The sequence below is a fragment of the Pristis pectinata genome, chromosome 31 (assembly GCF_009764475.1).
Source record: "Pristis pectinata isolate sPriPec2 chromosome 31, sPriPec2.1.pri, whole genome shotgun sequence".
NCBI lineage: Eukaryota > Metazoa > Chordata > Chondrichthyes > Rhinopristiformes > Pristidae > Pristis > Pristis pectinata.
Genome location: NC_067435.1, coordinates 12,444,255 through 12,466,076, shown reverse-complemented (window position 1 = coordinate 12,466,076; position 21,822 = coordinate 12,444,255). Strand labels below are relative to the sequence as shown.

General features: G+C 41.2%; 1 protein-coding gene across 4 annotated transcripts in view; it reads left to right on the top strand.

The window, feature by feature from the left end:
• Positions 1-21,218, top strand: part of khsrp (KH-type splicing regulatory protein) — a 42,302-nt gene extending 21,084 nt beyond the window's left edge. For 2 of the 4 annotated variants that reach the window (XM_052042167.1, XM_052042166.1), the window contains 14 exons: positions 85-256; positions 1,229-1,327; positions 2,275-2,382; positions 3,639-3,741; positions 4,819-4,919; positions 7,436-7,583; positions 8,049-8,209; positions 8,730-8,830; positions 9,688-9,785; positions 13,971-14,087; positions 14,996-15,079; positions 16,219-16,299; positions 18,280-18,455; positions 20,756-21,218. In XM_052042167.1, coding sequence (XP_051898127.1) covers positions 85-256; positions 1,229-1,327; positions 2,275-2,382; positions 3,639-3,741; positions 4,819-4,919; positions 7,436-7,583; positions 8,049-8,209; positions 8,730-8,830; positions 9,688-9,785; positions 13,971-14,087; positions 14,996-15,079; positions 16,219-16,299; positions 18,280-18,455; positions 20,756-20,764 — 1,558 coding nt within the window. In that variant the 3' untranslated portion in view covers positions 20,765-21,218. Of the gene's footprint in view, positions 1-84; positions 257-1,228; positions 1,328-2,274; positions 2,383-3,638; positions 3,742-4,818; positions 4,920-7,435; positions 7,584-8,048; positions 8,210-8,729; positions 8,831-9,687; positions 9,786-13,970; positions 14,088-14,995; positions 15,080-16,218; positions 16,300-18,279 lie in introns of all 4 variants that reach the window. The other 2 variants (XM_052042165.1, XM_052042164.1) reach the window with 1 other exon arrangement.
• The last annotated feature ends 604 nt before the right edge of the window (positions 21,219-21,822 follow it).

Here is a 21,822-nt window from a genome sequence, read left to right as displayed (position 1 = left end):
GAGCGAGTATAACTTAACCAGACATGTAATCCGTTGTAGTTAACCACAGGCTGAGATTTAATTACTTGTGCACTTTCTTTTCAGGACAGCGAAGATGCTGCTGGATGAGATAGTGTCCAGGGGTCGAGGTGGGCCACCGGGTCAGTCCCATGATTCCACGAATGGCCAAAGTGGATCTATTCAGGAGATAGTAATTCCAGCAGGGAAGGCTGGACTAATTATTGGCAAAGGTGGAGAGACCATCAAACAACTTCAGGTACTAAAAGGAGAAGGGTAAAACTGAGTAATACAACTAGTGAAAATCCAGAAGATCAGTTTTGTGTAATGCAGCCTTTGGCTTTAAGTAGGTTAAATCAATCCTTCCTGTGTTGAAAGTTTGGGGATCAACTGTGTGCTTATTATTGGTAACTGGTCATCCAGGATGAAAACAGAAGGCTAGAAACACTCAGCAGGTCAGATAGCAACTGTATTTTGAGTCAAAGAATCTGTTTCTCTTCCCACAGATGCTGCCCAATGTGCTAATTGTTTCCAGCATTTTTGTTTACGTTTCAGATTTTCACCATCTGCAGTTTTTTTTTGCCGCCTTGATTACGACGGTTTATTCCATGTGATTACCTTTTCTCCTCCAGCTCTTTTTAGCTGATAATGAATGGGACAAGTGATTTGCAAGATTGAATTATCACTCTAGCTCGGCTGCACCCTGGCACTTGACGATATTTAAACAGCAAACCACTAACTATTGAAATTTGTGCTTAACTTGTAGCATTATAAAAATATTGTAGTTGCCCTCTACAACAAAGTTGTCCCAAATGTGAAGGACATAAAGGTGCCTTGATTTAACTACTTGATGGAACAGATCCTGATCATGTTGACTAGGCTGGGCAGCTAGGCAAGGAAGTGGATTAAGTACCAAAATTTGACAACATTAGATTATCCAAGATGCTGTGACTGGTCATCTTTCTATTTATGACTATATTGTGCTGCATTTTCCACTAATGATTTATCAAGTTTGAAATTAATTCTGTTTTACACAAATGATTGTAGAAAATAATTTATTTGAATATAACCAATGATGTTATGTACTGCTTCTTGGGGCTATCCTAAAATACTGAATTGTGGGTAGTTAATTGCTCAAATGGTGAGGAATTGCTAGTTCATGGTTTAAGCTTTATGTACAGGGATGTTAGTCTTTCATGCTAGCTAATCTGTCACTCGTTGTTTTAAACAGGAGCGTGCTGGAGTGAAGATGATTTTAATCCAAGATGGTTCACAAAATGCTAATGTAGATAAACCCCTCCGGATTATTGGTGATCCTTTTAAAGTACAGGTATGAATTTGCAAATATTTCTGGATTTGTTCATCCAAGATATCACACCACCTCTTGCAAGCAGGAAAGTATTAATAGCCCCTTTTTCCGTTTGTAATTACACCAGAATGTCTTGCTGTCTAATCCTTTAAGGTTTCCTTAACTGGGAGTGTCTGGTTACCTGCAAAAACAAAAGGTTGTTTATTCCCCTTGATGTGGTCTCATTTTAATTGTTTCAGGCTGATTTGAGTGTGGGTGGAGGAGGGAACTGCCATCACACGAACCATACTTTGGTCTCATTTTTCTTTGGTGTCATTACACTCTGCTGCAGGAACATCTTGAAGAACAGAGACATTCCAGCTCTGGCTTGACCCTCTTAAATTAGTACTATTGATAACCTCTTTTTGGAGTTAAGAACCAGATTGTGCAAGTGATACTGGTAGAGGGGTAAATATTGACCAGTTCATCAGAAGAACTGTTTTGCTGCTCATTAAATAGTTCTTTAGGAACCTTTATGCCTCCAAGAGAGCAGATGGGGCCTAAGTTCAGGTGTGATGAAAAGAAAAAGTTGGTCTGAAACACTCGCTAAGCAGGAGTCTACATTGGTCAGATGCAGAGTGAAACCAATGCTTCAAAAAAGAACTTTTTCCCTTTCATCCTCCAAGCTATGACCCATATTATGAACCTGGCTTCTGCACAATTTTGTGCCCAAGGTCACAGTTCAAACATGGAATCAGCCTGTTTTTGTCCATATATCCGAACTTTATCCTAGATTTAGACTGACACATTTTCATTTGGGGAAAGAATCAAGTAGACTGATGCTAGTCTAAATATGAGCTGAAACACTAGAAGAAATCTGTATCACCTAACTTTTGAGTATGGCTTGAAGCCTGAAAACAGGTATGCGCATGTTTGAATTGCAGTGTCATACAATGCACTTGGTTAACTTTTATTCTGAATGGTTGCAGCAAGCTCGCGACATGGTAATGGAGATCCTTCATGAACGTGACCAGGGAGGATTTGGGGACAGAAATGAGTTTGGCAACCGGGGTGCTGGTGGTGCTGGTGGTTTAGATGTAAGTAGAGCCATTCATTTTCCTTGAGTCACTCAGGAATTTTTTGTTTGGATTTGAGGAAAGCAGTTTTTGTAATGTGTACCAAATTCAAAACTGCTTGTAAAATTGATCACACGTCAGAAACCTTGTGATAAAGTGACTTTCCTTGAGCTGTAATGTAAACTTTAGCTTTTGAAATTTTCTTTCCTGACCTCAGCTACGGATGCATTTGTCACATTTAAATCCCCCTTTAAAAGTTCATCATTGCATTCTTGTTCTGCTGGTAATCTGGGAGTTCCATTTATACTAACTATGACTTCTGGTTGTCAGGTTTCAGAAAAGAGACTAATATATGCCTGGTGGTGTTAGGCACAGTCCACACAAATAAATTTGTTCGGGTGGGATTGAGTACTCAGATTTTTCTTTTCCTTTGCTTGCATTTGCTGCCAGTGGGCTTAAGAAAAAAAATTATCGGTTTAAAAAATTTGGCTTTAACTGCTCTAAATTATTCAGTCCTTGATAATGAAGGTGGGCAATTTGTCATTTAACACTACTATAAATGAAGGCAATAATCTTTTAGTTTCATGCTCGCCCCATGCCCATTTATCCCTCCTTTACCAAATGTTTTAATTCCTCAGCTTTAAGATGCAGTAATCTGCACTCTTTCCCTTTAGTCTTCACCCATGACATTGAGTTGCTGTTCTAGATGACTGGCTGGTTAGTGCTGGATATGATCTGCTCTCTGAAAACTTTGAGAACAGGTTTGGTTGGATCACAGTGCTGCAGTAGTAGAGGAGGTTAAACTGGTTCTAGATCTCCAGATGGTGCTTAAACTTCTAAGTAACATTTGAATAGTGTTATCACTATTTTACTAGTGACTACATTGTGTCTCTGCTTTTAGTTTTCTTCCGTTTCATCCAATTTTCCTGGAAGTGAAATTTGAGTAATTTGTCATTTATTGTACTTTTGTTTTACTTTCAATTTTCTGGATATTTGAGTTTTTGTGTTGTTTATTTTGCATTTTTCATGCCCAGGATATTAGCAACAGATTATTTCATGTTGCCAGCTATGTAGAGGTTAGTGGGTGTATGATATATTTGCAGTCTTCCTGGAGATTTCTGGTTTAAATATTAAAAGCTTCAGTTGTGACAATGAGTTTTTACAATATGTAGGCAGTAATTATGCTGAGGAAAGTTGATGGGCATTGCATTCAGATGCAAGGTTATTAATAAATTCATAGGCATTGTGACCTTCATGTAACATCTTTTAAACTTTAGGTACCAGTGCCGCGGCATTCAGTAGGAATAGTGATTGGAAGAAGTGGAGAAATGATCAAGAAAATACAAAATGATGCAGGAGTCCGAATACAGTTCAAACCAGGTCAGTCCCATTCTAAGTGCTGAGCAACTCTTAAATCCAGGAATTCTGTAGATTTTAAGACCACTCCAGGTGTTGAAGTCAACACAGAAATGGAGCATTTAGGTTCAGCTGGAGAGTGCACATTTGATATCGCTCCTTGTATCAACCAGTGTAAATCGTGCCGCTGATCATTAGTCCTACAACTTTGTTCCCTGGTGGTGTAAATAAATTTTGGTCTGCTGGCATTGGAGCGGTTGTATTCCCAGATGGCAGAATTACGGCTGTTTGGGGTAGTATTGCACAGAGGCACACCCGTGTAACCAACCCTCCACCTGTATTCCATACAGATGTTTTGGATTGATTTTAAACACTTGTTCAACTATTCATTGTTATTTTCCTGTCTAGTAGCAAGACATTTTTACTTTCTTCCTTATCCCCCTTTCCCAAAAACAAGACTAGGGAACAGAAGATTAATTATGAGTGGAAGTTTTTTTAAAATTAAGTCTTCCTGGATTTTATTAGAATTTTGCTGAGATGTATTTTTGAAGCTGCTGATGCCAAAGTTATTGGCTTGAATAAAGAGCACCAAAGCATTAGCATAAATTGTTTCTCCTCCTTGGCACAGCTTTGATTCCAACTCTCTGGTGCCGGAATTAAACTGAGCAGAGGATGGGGTGTTAAGTGTTTTTAGGTTTAATTCCTTCTGGCTAGTTGGGCAACTACCTTGAGAATAGTTTGATCCCTTGGGCAGGGAATGGTGTGTGGAGAGTGATCCATTGGAGGAAAAAGAGAAGCCTCCGCCCTGGGCAGGAAAAGGGTCTGGCATGCATTGAACTTCAGGACACATGGAAGAACTTGGCCTTCATAGAAATGAAATTAAATATCTTGCCAGTGATGAGCGTAACTGACAAAATAAAATTTCTTAACTCCCTTACTACCTTGAAGCAAACATGTTTCACCCTTTGAGCATTTGGATTCATTGTTTCAGGTGCTGTCTGTTCCATTTGGACTTGATTTCTGTAATGCTGCAGCTGCTCTGGAAGTGCTAACTTTCATCTTTCAATAAAGTCCTTTTTTTTTCCTTCTTTCATCCCGTAGATGATGGGTCTACGCCAGATAAGATAGCGCATGTAATGGGGCCTCCAGAGAGATGCCAGCATGCTGCACAAATAATTACTGACCTTCTGCAGAACGTGCGGGTATGGAGTGGACTTTTTGTTCTTGATATCTTCCGTATTCCTTTCTTTCCTGCTTGTCTCCACTCCTAAAGGAGGCAAGTATACACTTGAGTTGTTTGTCCATTTCAAAGGAGGCCAAGGCATCATGGCAGAGAACCTCTGCTTGATCCAGCATCTGCAGGCACTGGAAAATTTAAGTGCTATGTAGCAACCAAGCTTGGAAATGATGGCTGCAAACTCCATCTTTGCTCCTAAACTTCGGAAAATTACTCTTCCTTGAGTTACAACGTAATGAGGATCTTTACAGTAAATTCCATACTGTGAAACCTGCCTTATAAGCTAATGCTTTATGCATGTATCATCTTCCAAGCATGTAAGTTGTGGGGTTCCTGCCTTAAAACATGTCTGTAGTTCAGATTTGGTTGACCAGGCAATAAGTTGTGGCTGCCTTAAAGTACTTATTGTAGTGGGATATATCCACTGTTGAGGCATTCAGTATGATGGGTAGGAGCACTTGTCACAAATTATTGAGACTTGGGCCTGAATTTGGCTCTGAGAGGGGCAAGAGTTTGGAATAACTCAGCCAACAACAGGAGTCTTTTTACCTAACAAAGGACATGTTTTCCGTAGATGGAGAGCAATAAAGTTTCACCAGACTTATTCCTGCTCTGAGGAGAGATTAAGTGCATTTATGCGCATGTTCACTTGAGTCCACAGGAATAATGTGCAATCTAATTGAAATGCGTGAAAGTCTGACAGAGCTCTTGATGGTCTAGAAGCATGAATGGTGTTTCCAACCTCCAACTAGAACTAGGATCACAGTCTCAAAATTAGAAATTGGCCATTCAGGATTATGACCTTTACCTAGAAAGTGGCAAATCTTTGAAATTCTTTACTCGAGTGCTGTGGAGGCTGAGTCACTGAGATTTGTGGATGTTTGGCCAATTAAATGGGGGGGTTAATGCAGGGTAATAGGTTAAAATGAACCATGGCTGGTAGACCAAGTGTGAGGAGCTGAAAGGCCTCCTGTTTCTTGTTCATTGAGTGAAAGATTCTGGAGTTGGGATTTCAAATTCTGCAAGTTTTTGAGGTTGGGGCACAAGACCCAGTCGCCTATCTCTTAAGCATTAGTTATTAAATTGTGGAAAGGATGTTGATATTTTACTGTTTAAATGGTCAATTTGTAAGCAGCTGAGTAAAGCTTATGGAATTTAATAGTTTAAAAAAATTGTTTGAATTTAGTAGTGGATGGCATGTTGAAGGGTGGTTTTATGTTAAAATTATACCTTTCATCTCCATGTCATTGAAGGTTATATATTAAAAAAAATGTTGGAGACACTTGGCTTGCAGTATGCAGTATCTGTGAGGAGGGAAGGCTAACTTTGCAGGTTGCTGTCAACATATCAGGCTGGATAACCTTGCGTTGCCTGAACCATTAATCCTGCTTGCCTCTCTCCATGCATGGACTGACTTGAGTGTTTGTGGCATTTTCTGTTTTTATTTCAGATTTCCAACAGCTGCAGTATATAAACAAAAGATGTTTAAACCTATTCCTTTCTTTGTTTGAATTGGTTTAGAACTATGGATGTATTTTAAGCCCCTCAATTAATATTTGCAGGTATCTTTTCATGCAAGATGTGCAAGCTCTCTGAGTAATGTTTGGAACCAGCTTTGCCTGCCCCATTATCTCTCTGATAGTTGTGCTAGATCAGTTCCGTTCTGCTGGCCACCTTTTTGTTAACTGCTAGCATCTTGTGCAGTTACCAGCAGAGTATGCTGGCTCAGTGCGAAAGGAACTCTGACTTACTTGATTCTGTGTTGGGGTTAGATCTAATATCCAGCTCTCTTTTCTTGTGCACAATCAGCGCATCCCCAGTGAAAGTTCTGATGTAAAGTGAAAGCTTTTTTAAAATAAAATTAATTGCCTAGCTTTAAATCTTTGGCCCCTGTCCACTTACTTCCCTTGATAATTTCCCCCTAAAAAACACTGCACCCTATTTCCATAAAACTAGTAATTCCAAGGAGGCCATGATCTCAGCTGGAGGAATTGATCAGAATGGTGAAAATAAGGAATTCTTTCCTCTAGTCTGTATGTGCTGGTATCAAGCTTCTGGTGTTGGGGGTTAGGATTTAAAGATTGCACCTCAATTTGTTTGACCAGATCGCCCAGGTTGTGTTGGAGTGGATGAGAGCCTGAAGAGCTGCTTCCTGTTGCTGGAATGAGACTCTTCACTATAATCAACTTTTCAGGGGTACCCAGAAAGAGCACTGATAACTTCAGATGAAGACTCGGCAGCAACAATTTTGTTCAGATGCAATCCCTTCTTAATTTCCCCTACATTTTTGAGGAGTTAAGTTTTGCCATTCTGCATGCAGCATTGTTTTGAATGTTCATTTTCACAGCAGGTGTCCTGAATTAACACATTCATCCACGTGTACCCCACTCCCATTTTAAAATGTCTTCTAAATTCTAAAAGGTTGTCTTGAGCATTGATGTATTAATGTAGTAAACTGTGTTTGTGTCTGTGTTTCTTTAGGCTGGGCCACCTGGTCCCCCAGGGCCTGGAATGCCTGGTCCTGGCCGAGGAAGGGGCAGAGGTCAAGGCACATGGGGCATGGGCCCCCCTGGAGGAGAGATGGCCTTCTCAGTCCCCAGCCACAAGTGTGGTTTGGTCATTGGTAGAGGTAGGTCCAGCATCTTTGCTTTGAATTTTATGGTGTTCCAATGTATGGGTATGTCTTTGCTATTTATCCTTGGCATATTTTACTACTTGGCTTTTCAGTTTGATCTTTACCTCTTCCTCCTCTTCAACATGCTGATTGGTGCATTGCCAAGCATTCACTTGACTGGATTATTATGGGTAGATTATTGCTCATCCATGGATATTCGTAGCCGACCACCTCCAGCTTGTCAGTATGTGTGGCCTGGTGTTTTCCAGGGAATGCGCTGTTGCACCCTGAGGCCTCAGTGAATCTCTAGTTCTCTTTCCTCTTTTCACCCACCTATTTGATGATGCTGTGTTCAGATTTCACTGCTGTTTGTGCACAGACTAAAATTGACATATTTATAAGTTAATATCTTGCTTTGTATTGAGAGCAGTTGGGCTTTGTTTGTTGGTGAACCTGAGGTGTATTGCTTAAATCTTGCAGGTGGGGAAAATGTGAAGGCAATCAACCAACAGACTGGTGCTTTTGTGGAACTGCAGAGACAGCCCCCTCCCAATGGTGATCCAAACTTCAAACTGTTCACCATCCGTGGGTCGCCCCAACAGATTGATCATGCCAAGCAGCTCATTGAGGAAAAGATAGAGGTAACTGTTCCTTCCATCTGAAGGGCTTCATCACTTCTTAAAAGGCTGACAGAAACAAGCCCTCAATGTTAACAGAAATCATAAGCTCCTTTAACAAGTGGTGTGCTCTATCTACATCTACTTTTGCATGTTTGAGAAGTTTTAGTGAATGCATTCAGATGCTGTACTAGCTTCCCAATTCTCAGCTTACTGCGTAGAGCAAGTGCATAGCAGTTTGTGATTCAACAGAAAAATGTTATCTGGTTGTGCACCATGCAACGAGCCATAAATTCATTCACATGGTTGTACCTAATCTGTGGAGTGGGACTTGTGCTGTTTGCACTGCAGGAGCAACAACACCTCAGCCTGTGTGCTTTCTCACTCGCTCCACTACCTCTGCCATTGTACTTCTCCCTACGTTTTTTTTCCCACTCCTGCCTTATTACTGTCAGCTGAGAGGAGGATGAAGGTGTATTTTTTTTAAATCTTTTTTCCCCAGCCACAAGACCCAGAGAAATTTACTAATCTTTGTTGTTTCCAGGGTCCTTTATGTCCTGTCGGCCCCCCGATGCCTGGTGGCCCTATGGGACCTTTCCAGCCGGGACCCTTCACCCAAGGACCCCCAGGAGCTCCTCCCCCCCAGTAAGTAAACTGATATTTTACTGCATCGGTGCTACTTTGCTGTTTACAGCAGTTGAAATGTGGTGGGCAATGAGCAGGATCACTGGTTTTCAATAACTTGGGATTCCAAGATTTTTTCCCCACTTGTCTGTGTTTCTGATCTTGTGTAGAAGTAGTAAATCTTACTACTTCCTTAGCAATGTGACCTGAAGCCTAATGTACCTACCTGGTACCAGTCAGTGACTTTCAGTGTCAATGAATGACTCCCTGTGATCAATGGGAAGTTTGCTTTTGCTTTGCTGGGTGTCACCTTGGTGTAATAGTGCCAAAGCTATGTCACTGGTGCTTGTTTTGGAAAGTAAATTGGGGTAAGCTATACATAATGTATTCAGGCTAGGAGTTGGTGTCATTTTCTGGGCATTCTCACTGCAGACAGAAGGTATGATTTTTTTTCTCCATTACTTTTTACCTTTCCCTCCAAATTGTCACCTATTGTTGGTGGCTGAAGTGTGAGCCTTGAGCTTGAGCATTGAGACTGACATGGGCTTCATCCCTTGCATATCTTGCATGGTACGTTAACCACTTCCTTTGGAGATTTTTGCCCCTACTGTATCCCTGGCAGCCTACTTTAATAAGGCTGGTATGTATGCATTGTGGACCAGTGAATCGGGAAATGCCTGCACTGAAGCCTCAATAAACAAATTGGAAAGTATTTGTTCATACCCTAATTGTTGACAGAGCAGATGGCAGGACACTTCTTTTCCATTGTGCAGGTGTCTTCCGTCATTTGTTAAAGTCATTGGGTTGATGAAAGGTGAATGAACACGAAGATCTTTAATTGTGATGTGAACTGTCTAACTAGCATTCTTCCCTGACAGTCCTGCTGCTGGTGGCCCGCCTCCTCCACACCAATATCCTCCTCAAGGTTGGGGAAACACGTACCAACAGTGGCAGCCGCCTGGACCTCATGACCCAAGTAATTATTCACGTTTTCTCGCTTTGTTCTTGGGGTTTGATCCAGAGTTTCAAAGAGAGCCTGGAAGCACTGATTCATGGCAGGTGTTGTGCCATACCCACAGATTACCCTTCCTACAGGAACTGGCTAAGATGTAAATGTGTCTGAGGCACTTGAGTGTGCTTTCCTCTTCCAGTCCCACAACCCTCCAGTGTCTGCGTTCCCTTCTCTTATGACCTTTTGTGCAACCCTTTTCATTTTTTTTGACTGTGTTCAGCTATTTAGCTGTCAAACTCTGGAATTTCATCCCTAAATCTCTTGCATTTCTTAAAATCTACCTCAGTTGTCTTCTTTAACCAAATTTAATCTGATACAGTATTAAATTTCAGCTGAAACCTTTCCTGTGCACTACTTTAGGATATTTTACTCTATCAAAGAAGTTGTACAAATGCAAATTTTTGTGTGGTTTGAAGTGTTTAATTGGAGTTTGTCCATTGAAGCTTCAGCAACCATAATGCCCATATCCCTCCATTCATAAAATATTCAACACAATGCCATTTGCCCCACTTTCCCATTCCAGTTCTTTGAGTTCTCACCTGTTCTTTCTCACCTGTTCTTTCTCACCTGTTCTTTCTCGGTGCCCTTGCAAATTTTCCACTTTCAGGAATTTATCCAATTCCTGATTGAAAATTGTGGTTGAGTGTTTGGAATGCTGTGTCTGAAATGGTAAAGTGTAACTCTCGATTTTATTTGATTTCATTAATTCTTATGACTGATGAAAAAACAATTCTTAATCATAAATATATGTTCCTCTAGATCTCCTCTTATAATATTTAATATTTTTGGGCTGTGGGGGCTTGTAGTTCATCTTGGGTTGCTGGTTCTGCAGTAATCTATAATGCTATGGAGAACATATAAAATGACTACTTGGTGCAGGACCTGAATCACAGTAACCAGAATTGTTTATATTCATTTGAGAGATGTGGATGTTGCAGCAAGCCTGGTGTTAATTGTTCATCCCCCAATTGTCCTTGATTGTGGTGATGAGCTGTTGCCATGAAGGATAAGGAATAAGTCATTCTGACAAAGGATCTTTGACTTGAAATGTTTGCTGTTTCTCTTCCTACAGGTGCAGCCTGATCTGCTGAGTGTTTCCAGCATTTTCTGTTTTTATAATGTCATTAGACCTGCGGGTTTCATCTGCCATTCAATATAAGAGCTGATCTGTGACCTAAATCTCCTAAGTGGGGATAAATAAAACAATCTTGAAATGTCACATTTTAACTTAACAATTGATGCCATCAGTTGCAATTTGCAGAACACTTTCAAATTAAACCCACATTCTGCATGGTTCCCAACTTCATTCATGAAAGGCTAATTTTAGATTATCACCCCTAGGACTAGATTCCTCAACCTACAGGAATAACCCCTTTTTCTCCCCCCCATGTCTTAAACTACTCTGGTTGCCCCCAGGGAATACAACCCTAGTTTTTTTTCTAACTTGTAATTCCATCTTTTGGAGCCCAGATATCATCCTGAAATATATTTCCTCCGTGGAAGATGATTGATGTACATCTCTGAGGCACACCATTAATTTTAAGCTGTTCACTAGTCTTCCTTTGGCTCCATAGTGAATGCCTTCATATTTGCCTGTATTGAAACTTATTTGTCCTGAATGTTATCTTTAATATCCTTCTAATGCTTCCCTCTACAACACTTACAATGTCATCTTTATCAAATTAAAAGTTTGGATTTTGTCTCTAACCCATCAATTTAAAAAGTTGATAAATAAGGCAAATAATTGTTTCCAACATATTATGATGGGAGGCCACTGTAAGTCACTGTCATTTGTCTTTTTTGTTTAACCAGTCTCCTATTTGGCAAGGTAATTTACCTTCAGGACTGACAGAATTAGCTGGTAATGGGTTAGTAAGTCAAAAGTTGCTTTTCTTTTCCATGAGGTTCAACTTGAACTAAGATTCTCTTGAAGACTTGATCAAACACATCCTTGAAGTCCAGATAAATAATTACATAAACATTCTCCAGTCAACTTTGGTTACCTCTTCAAAAAAAAACATTCAATATATTTCCTCAACATTGAAGCAGGATTAGGCCATTTGTCTCCATGTGTCTTTACCATTTGTAAGATCATGGCTGATGTCATATTTCATTGTCAGTTTTCTGCACTAATCACAGATCCCTTGATTCCTTGAGTATCTAAAAAAATCTATCAGTCTGTATTTGAATATACTTGACAGCTGAGTCTCCATAGCCCTCTGGGTAGAGAATTCCAAAGGTTCACTAGCTTTTGGATGAAGAAGCATCTCATCTCTGTTCCAAATGACCAATCCCTTTCTTAGAAACTGATTCCTCATATCCCAAGCCATAGGAAAACAAGCACTCTGCATCTAACCTGTTACACCCTGTAAGCATTTTGTGCTTTTCAAGGAGATCCTCTTTAATTTTTCTAAACCAGAGAGTACAGACGTAGTCTGCTTAATCTCCTCCTGAAATATCCTGGGAATCATCTGGTGAACCACTGCGCCCTCTCCATCCCAAGTTTATCTGTGGACAGTGTTCCAGATGTGATCTGAACCACTGCCCTATTGGTTCATGACATTTGTACTCAAAATTTTGTTGCAACAAAGAGCAAACTACTGTTCTGCCTTGATCTTTCTGTACCTGCATGTTAACTGTGATTTGTGTACGTGGTCACCCAGATCCCTCTGAACACATTTTTTAAAAAAAGTTCCTATTTTTCTCATTTTTCCACCTGATATTTCTTTGGTTATGCCCTACTTTAAATTTTTATCTTTTAACCCTTGAACCTGCCATGTATCTGAAAGCCCAAGCTGGCACCTGGCTTTGTATCATCAGAAAACATGGAAATATTACTTTTTGATCCCCTCATCTAAATCATTGAAGTGGATTATGAGCACACACTTGTCTAATTTCTGAATGTCCTTACTCCCTGATGTAATTTCTCCACTTTTGGTCTATAAGGGACCCATATTGACTTTAGTTTCTTCCCCCCACCTAGTATCTGTAGAAATGATGTGCACTTTATAAATCATTGCTGGCTATCTGCTAAACAGAAAATGTTCAAAGGATCTGTAACTGTGTCATAACATGCACTCCAGTGATATACCAACAATATTGAGTTAACTGATCTGTAATTCATAGACTATTTTTCCCCCTTTCACATTCTTTAACTAGTAAATAGACGTGCTTTATTGTGGTAAATTTCTTTGCCTATGAGATGAGTTGTGGAAGTAATCCTTTAAGTTTGTAGTCATACAACAACTCGTGTTCTCTGGATTGTTCATTCAAGCCTTTGATCATTAATCCACAAATAGCTACTACCTGTCCGTGGCCAAAAGTGACCTTGTAAGCACTCTGTTAGATAGTTGTATGGGTTAGTAAGATGCAGGTCTAGATTCTGCTGCTTGCATTTCCCCAGGTGGTAAATAATGCTTTTATTAATATTAACATGAGCAAATTGTTCATCTTTGCAGGTTTTAAATGTTTTAAAGAGAAATCCTGGCCAATTCATAAATTTAGGCAGTGGATCCATGACGACAACTCTGCTTTGCCTTTGTGCATTATTCTCTGATGGAAAAAGAAGGATGTAATTGTTAAATCTGAATAGGGTATATCATAGGAACAGGTCAATCATTGAGTTTGCATATTCTGCAGGGGCATCCTTTTCATCCCAGTTCCTTGTCCTTTCTCTATATTCCTTCATATACTTGCTTTTCATCCACCTTCCTTTCAAACGATTCTGAATCTAGCTTGGGGTGCTGCACATCCAGCATTTGTCCAAAGTTGCTTTTTGGACTTTTAATCTCTTATGAGAACAGGATCCCTTTACTATTTATTGTGCTAATTCTGTTCACGGGTTTAATATTCAAAGATGAAAGTTTCTTGCTTGTCCCATTTGTCTTGCTATAAAATCTACTGTCAGTTAGCTTTTATAGTAGTTTATTCCTGAAAACTGCTTTCTTTCTTTGTCTTTTGCCATTGTTTGTCTTGCCCATTTGAGTTCTTGTACATTCTGCAAAATTGCTGACTCTCATGCTCTTGGTCTCCTGCCTCTTTCCATCATGGATCACACTTCTGTGGTTGGGATGAAGATGAGTGGGCTTTGTTGCTTGCAAAATAAGAGCTGTATCGTCTTGAATATTAATAGTGCCTTTTGTGGTGTAGGTAAAGCTCCTGGAGATCCAAATGCTGCTGCCTGGGCTGCTTATTACCAACAGTATTATCAGCAGCCTGCCGCACCTGTCCCACCCCAACAGCCAGCTGCTGCTCCACCTGGGCCAGGTAAGATGCGGATAGGCTGTACACTGTTTCGCACTCCTTGTAAACTTTAATGGAAACTGTCGATGCTGGCTGTTGTCAAACCTAATTTTATCCTTAATTTTGAATAATTAGTTTTAAACAGTAATATTTGTTAAATAAGCCACAGCTGTACAAAAGGTGATGAAATTGGTGCACCATAAGCATTTCGAAAGACTGCATTAACACATGGATCAGGGCTTTTAGACTGGGATTATCTCAAGCAAAGTTAATCAGAAAACAATGTTTAAAGAGCAGTGGAAATGGGCTACAGCAGTTTCTCTGCAGCAAAGCAGGGAAGTTTCTCCAGAAAATTGCAGTTAGTGGAGGATAGTTACTTGCAAATTAAAATCAATCAGTCACAGTGCAGTCGTCAGGATTGAATACCAGGAAATTTCATTGCTGATACATGCATCCTTGTAAGGCTGCCTTTAAGACAGACTTGCATTTTGACTCCTTCCACAGCCTCTGTGCCAAATTACAGCCAATATTTTTTAAATAGTCACTATTGAAATCTGGCAGGCAATTTACATGTAGCAGACTCCCACAGATAGCAATATGGTACTTAGCTGGCAATCACTTTCATTTATGTTGGTTGAGCAGGAGGTGTTGACTAGAACAACAGGAAGATTTCCCCAAGCTTCTCCTCCAAATAGTATTGTGGTATCTTGTACATCTATCTGAGAGCAGGCAGGACTTTGGTTAAACCTATGGTCTAAAGTGAGGGACCTCTAACATCATACCATTCCCTTGATTTTATGTTCCATGTGCGGGTTTGACACGAGCCTTCTGACTCAAAAGGCACAACTGGCTGTGGGCCAAGCTGTCACTGTTTGGTGACTGTAAGGAAGCTACTCTTGCCTCTAATTATATTTTAACTATGTTTTTAACAGATCCGACACAGCAGCCTCCAGTTCAAGGCCCCGGAGGTCAACCTGACTACACTAAAGCGTGGGAAGAATATTATAAGAAACTAGGTGGGCATATTTCATTTGCATTTTGAGTTGTTTGTATACCTGAACTGGCTTTCTGAGGAATCGATGCCTTTCTTCTCTTTCTCCCCCCACCCATCCAGGGTGCTTTGTTGTGTCATCACGCAGATAATTTTTTTCCAAGACTTGAGTGTTAAGATTTGATATTTCTTTTCTGCCTTCTGATCTTTATATTGTTCTGGCTTCTGTCCTCTTCCTTTCGGCCCTGGTGGAGGGTCTCGACCCAAGGTGTCGATTGTTTATTTCCCTCCAAGATGCTGCCCGACCTGCTGAGTTCCTCCAGCATTTTATGTGTATTGCACCATCAAACTGTTCTTTTTAAAAGGGCTATCCATTACCAATAAGTTTGTTTATAATTGATTGAAGGATAGCTGGTGTGTTGGAAGATGGAGTTTGAGCAATCCCAAGAGTCTACTGTGACTGAAGTTTTGGTTTATTTTTAGCTTGGGTCCTGGGTCTGTTGCAGATAAGCAGGGGACTTTGATTGCCCTTGACCTTCAATCCCCCACTAAGCTCCACTGTACATTGCTCAATACAAGAGGGCATGGCTTTAAAGTAATGGGTGGGAAGTTCAAGGGAGATATCAGAGGCAGGTTTTTGATCCAGAGAGTGGTTGGGGCATGGAATGCGCTGCCTGGGGCGGTGGTGAAGACAGGTACATTGGTCAAATTCAAGAGATTGCTATATAGGCATATGGAGGAATTTAAAATAGAGGGATATGTGGGAGGAAGGGGTTAGATAGTCTTAGGCGAGGTTTAGAGGTCGGCACAACATGGTGGGCCGAAGGGCCTGTATTGTGCTGTACTGTTCTATGTTCTATAATACCTGTACCTTAATGCTGAACACCTCAGGTGGGCAGCACATATCCCCCGTACCAAGACTTGGGGAGGGTTGAACCCCACTTTTCTAATCTGTTCTTGAGGTGTATGGGTCTTTGCTGCTTGTGACTTGGGCATCTAAGTAACTAGTGATGCTGTGACTAACATTCCTGTTTTTCTCCAATACTGTCCACAAATGCGGCTACCCAGTTTTGGCTGGATCAAAGCTGCTTTCTCCATCTGTCACTGTTCCCTTCTTTGGACAGCAGACACCTTCAGCTAAAGTCTTTGTGTTTGCTTTTACAGGCCAACAGAACCAGCCTGGCCAACAGCCAGGTCCCCAACAGGATTATACAAAGGCATGGGAGGAGTACTATAAGAAACAAGGTAAGCATGCTGCACTTGTCTGTCTTACTGTCTATAAAAGCTTCAAGAGAGCATTTCTTGACTTTGTTGATGGGATCTTTTACATATGATTGAAAGAGAGCAGACAGAGCCTGTTTTAACTACTTATCCAAAAGTACTTTGTTTTTGATTGTAGAATAAAATTCTTCTCCTTAGAGATGAAGGGTGTTGACTGAAAACTGAACAATCTCCTTTTCAGCCTTGTGATATTGATACTCAGGTCTGCAAAGCTGTATTGTGAAGCTCCCAATGTTCTCCATCTCAGCTCCAGAAGTAAAACTTTCATTTCAGTAGCACCTTGTCAAGAGCACCTTGTCAAGTAACCCTGTCAAGAGCATCTCAAAGCAGTTGACATCCAGTGAAATATTTTTGCATTATTGCCACTTTTGTAATATAGTAAATGTGGTAGCCAATTTGCATACAGCAATATCTGTCACTAATGAACGTAATGTTTTGATGGTGAATGTTGGGTGAGGGATTTGCAATCCCAGGATTGCGGATCTCCAATTTTTCTTCTAAACAGCACAGTGGGATCTTTTATGTCCACCTGAGAAGACATCTCATCTTAAGGATGACATTTCTGATCAGCAGTGCTCCTTCTGCCAGCCCAGCTGCTTTCTGTCTTTCTGTTCTCAGCATCAGCCTTCCAACGACCACAGTTAGATTCCCAATGTTTTGTCCTGACTGAGTGCTGTTTATTGCTGTAGTTGTGGACAAGGGGCTGGGTTGAGCTTGTCCAAATTTCACAGAAGCTGTTGCACAGAATCTTTTATTTCATTGGTCTGAGTGGATTCTAAACCTAGAATTCAAAGTTGAGTGGTCAATCTCCACACCAGTCCCTTAAACACAGGCATATTACTGATCCCTATTTGATTGCTTTGTAAATAGAGCAGACAGTTTTTATATTGCTTGTTACTATTTATGAAGCAGCAATTTCAGCATGACCAGATTTTGGTTTATTGTCAGTGGGACTGTGGGCAATGCTGCCTGTTTCCTGTTCCCCTGTCATACCTGCTAACTTACACCCCATTCGCTCATCATACCTGTTCTTGTTGATGCGTGCTGGATATGCAGTGCTTCAATTTCAAAGTTCTCATCCTTGTTTTTATATCCTTCCACGGTCCTGTCCCTCCCTACCTCTGTAATCTCCAGCCCTATGAAATATCCAGTTCTTGCCTCCTGTGCATCCCTGAATTTCAGATAGTTTCTCCACCATTGGCAGGTGGGCTACTAGCTGCCAAGACCCTTATTCTAGAATTCTCTCCCTAAACCTCTGCCACTTGGACGACACTCCTTTAAACCTACCTCCTTGATCTAATATTTGTGTAGTTTATTATCAGTTTCTGTTTAAAGTCCATGTGTATTGTCTGGTGTCATGCCAAATGGAAGGTCTGCTTGTAACTGTTGGTGACCCAGGTTTGGAGAATATTACCCATTTTAAGAGATCTTTTGGTGCATTCCACAGAAGGAGTGGGAGTTCTGTTTGTGCCATAGTCAATATCCCCTCTCCCTTGATCTGGAATGTAACTAACATTCATAGAACTTGGGATAATTATAAACTGTCCTTTGAGATGATTTCTGCAGGTGTCAAATCCATGCAAAACAAACAATTTTCACATGCTGCTGGAAATCTGAAATAAAAGATGATGCTTAAAAAAAATCTCAGCCCTGCAGGCAAGTCTGTGGTGAGAGAAACACATCATTTTCATTGGCCTTGTGTGAATGCAGGTAAAGGGTCATAGTTTAATGTTTTGGATTCAACTCCATAGGATGCAGCCTGACCTGCTGAGTATTTCCAGCATTTCACATTTGCAATGTGCATTTGTGTGAGGTAATATTGTTGGGATTTTTGGTGTGCTGAGCTCTGGGAGAAGGAAGTTGGCTGTTTCTTTGGGATAGGCTGTGTGTTTGGGTTCATGCCGTCTGGTGATACATGCTGAATGTCTGCTGTCTGTTCCACAGCTCAGAGCGCCCAGGGGGCGGCGGCAGCGGCGGCAGCAGCAGCACCACAGCCTGGAGCCCAGCCGGATTACAGTGCAGCCTGGGCTGAGTATTACAGACAGCAGGCAGCATACTATGGGCAACCAGGGGCGCCACAGCCCGCCCCCCAGCAGCCACCCGCACAACAAGGGCAACCGGTACGTCCGCAACCCCCTCCTCCCTACAGGTTTTAGCTCTCTGTTCTCGCAGCAGTGGTGCCTGCTGGGACATGGCTCTGCCTTCACTCAGTGATCACGGTACTGTGGCTACAACCAACTAAAACCGGCTTGTAAATTCAGTCTACAACTCGGTTGCTCAGACCGGGCAGCACACAGTCAATGGGGAGACTGCATACGTACATCCACTTGCACACTTTCTCCTTTCCTTTCTCTCTTTTCCCCCCTCAATGAGTTAATGCTCACTGGAGCCAACACATGGAATAGTTCCATCTTGTATTTAAGCAGTGAAAGGATTAGTAGTATAAATGGTTGAGGCTTTACTTCCCCAACAAAATGTTGCTACTTCATGTTGATGGCACTTCCCAGAGGCAGTTCAGCCTCATTAGTGAAAATGGGCATTTTCTCTTGCTATTTTTTTTACCTTTTTCTGCACATTCACTAGTCATCAGTTCTGCCTCTTTCTTTCTTTCCTTGGCCTTTTTTTTTAAACTCTTCCCCCTCTTTTTCTCTCTCACTCTCCCCTCCCCCTCTTTTTTTTTTGTCTCTCACTCTCTATTTCTCCCTCGCGTGTTTGGGTTATTGTGCCCAGTGTTAACAACAGTCTCCCAATTGTGCTAAGTCATCAGAAGGGTAAACGTAGGATGTCTGCTGTGTTCATTCATCACATCAGAAATGGGACGTTACATGCTTCCAGAACATGCAGTCACAATGATCCTACTAACAGTGACCAAAGTTACATGATTCCTGAACTGGCACTTCCGACGATAAAAACCTTGTGATCAATACTTGTACGCCGTTTCTTTACTCGTAATCCTCGAAGGTTCGATGAAGCAGGAGAATAAGACTGGTACACAAGTCTTTCGTGGCGAGATGTACTACTTTTGGGTGGACACAGACCTGTTGAAGATTTTCATTGACAGGCATTTGAGGATGTGATGCATCAGTGACTCCGGAAACCATCTCTGACTTCATATCTTTCCCGTCATGTGTTCTGACCTTCTGGTCAAAGTGGAACTTGCAAAGTCTGTTTGTGTGATGGATTGGAAGTAGCACATAAATGCCTTTACTTTACAGGTTCTTTAAATGGAGTTAAGTTGTAATCTCGGCCTACTGTGCTCAGCTGCAGAGACATCAGATCTTTCACCACAGGAGGTGGCTGTTTGGCCAGTTTGTGCCAATGCTCGCTCATTGAAGGGGCTAACTAGTTATCCCATTCTTCCCAGTCCTGTACGTACATTTTCCCTTTTCAACACATCTGGTTTCCTGAAGCAGACACATGTAACATTTTAAGAAAAAATGCCAGTTACTGATCAGAAGCCTGAACTTTAATGCAGATAAAATGCCCTCTGACGTCAGGTTTATAAATAGCTGGAATTAGCTAGAATTTGTCCAATTAGATCAGTGGCTTTAGGTTAGACCTAAATTTTAACCATGGGCAATGCTGAGAGATGATCCTGTGTTTTAGAATCACGTTGAGCCCACAGAACAGAGATGGGCCATTGGGACTAGCTGTTCTATACTAGTCTTCTACTTCAACCCCTCCAGCATAACCACTCTTCTCCCTCGTGCTTCTCCAGCTTAAGTGCATCTGCTTTTGTCTCAACTCCTCCTGCGGAAGTGTGCTTCCTCTTCTCGCTGCTCTGGATTTCTCTGAATTCCCTGTAGGGTTTATTGTTGACTGTCTTAGATTACTAGCTCCTGCTTTTGGTCTCGGCAACAGATGGATTCAACTGCATCTACCCTATCAAAACATTTCATTATCTTGTATCAGGTCGTTTTCCTCCCCCTCCCCCTGCCCCCACCTTCCCCTTCCCCTTTTGTCTTCCAGTGAAAGGAGCCCCTGTGTTCTATCTTTCTGATGGCTATAAACCTCTTTGTTTTGGTGTTGCCTTTAAATCTTTTTTCACTTTCTTCACTGCCTCTTTTGTAATGTGGAGACCAAACCCCCGCATAAGTGTTCTGTGAAGGAAAGTTCTGCACATTTAACATCTCTGATTTTCATTCTGTACTTATAGAAATGAACTCTGGTGCTTGTTTTGCATTTTTCTGTGGCCTTGTTAACCCGTATTTTGTGCTTGTGCTTTGAATCCCTCTTTCTCTACCCCTTTTTTTTTTAAGACTCTTTATCCCAGCAATATGTGGCCTTATTTTTCCTACCAAAATGTAATACCTCACACTTTATTGAAATTCATTTGCCATAGCAATGCATCATCTGACAGGATGGATTCCCTATTGTGTCACCCCACTAATTTCCACATTAAATATTTTCTCTCCCACAGACACAGTGAAGCAAACGGGGGACGATTGCAGTATCGTCGGGAAGAATATTCCTTTTAACAATGATGCAGACTGATGAAGATCCATAGGCTTAGGTTCCCTATCACTGTTTAAAGAAGTTCATATTGAGCCAGTGTAGGAGATAGATTAAGCTCAGCTCCAACTTCAGATTCAGTCCGTCTACAGGAGAAAAAAATACAAAAAAAAATGGAGGGGGAAAAAGTGAAAAATTCAGGGTAATACTTTTTCGTTTTTATTTTAAATATAGATCACTTGGCTTTTAGTTGAAGATAGTTGAACATTCCAGACAATGTACTGTTGAAATCAAATCCATTACACTGAAAATGGCTGCTGGTCTGTTTTTTGCATCTTGTTGTCTGTTAAGGTTTAAAAAAACAATGTAAGCTTGGTTTTTACTTTTTACCGCTCGTTTTACACTTCACAATAAATGATATTAAAACAGTGGCTCTTTACTATGATGTTTCTGCCTTGTGTCAAGCTTGTTGGTCTCCATTTGTTTGTTCACAGCACTGAAGATGCAGCAGATCTCTCAACATGGTTGCTCATCGGCCCCTGGTTTTGGGCTGGGGAGAGCAGGTATTGTGATCTTTTGTGTGAGGAATTTGGAAGTGCAGGCTTGACCCTTTTGTAATTCAGTGCCTGAGCAGCTTGTTGTTCCCTACAGTCACCATGGGGCTGGAGGGTACTGTCCTTTTGGGTTTAACCCTGCTATTGGCTTTGAGAAAAGAAACACTGGATTATTTGTGTTTGATTTCATGTCTGATGGGATCCTGCTGGCTTTCACTGGCCACTGAAGTGTGTGAAAGAATTATTCTATGGGCATGGAGCTGCAGTTAAATTCTTGACATTGTCCATGAGGAGAGTTGTTAGTCCTGAGGCGTAGGGTCTTCAATCGCTGGGTATAAAGGTGTGTGAGAACTACTGATGCACCTTGCTCTGTGTCAGGTTGCAGTGCCAGGAACAACATTTGCTGAGGGTTGTTTTCCCTGCTCTCTGCAGGAAGATGTGATCTGGTGTGTTTTATCCATTCACAGGGTGTGCATGGTAC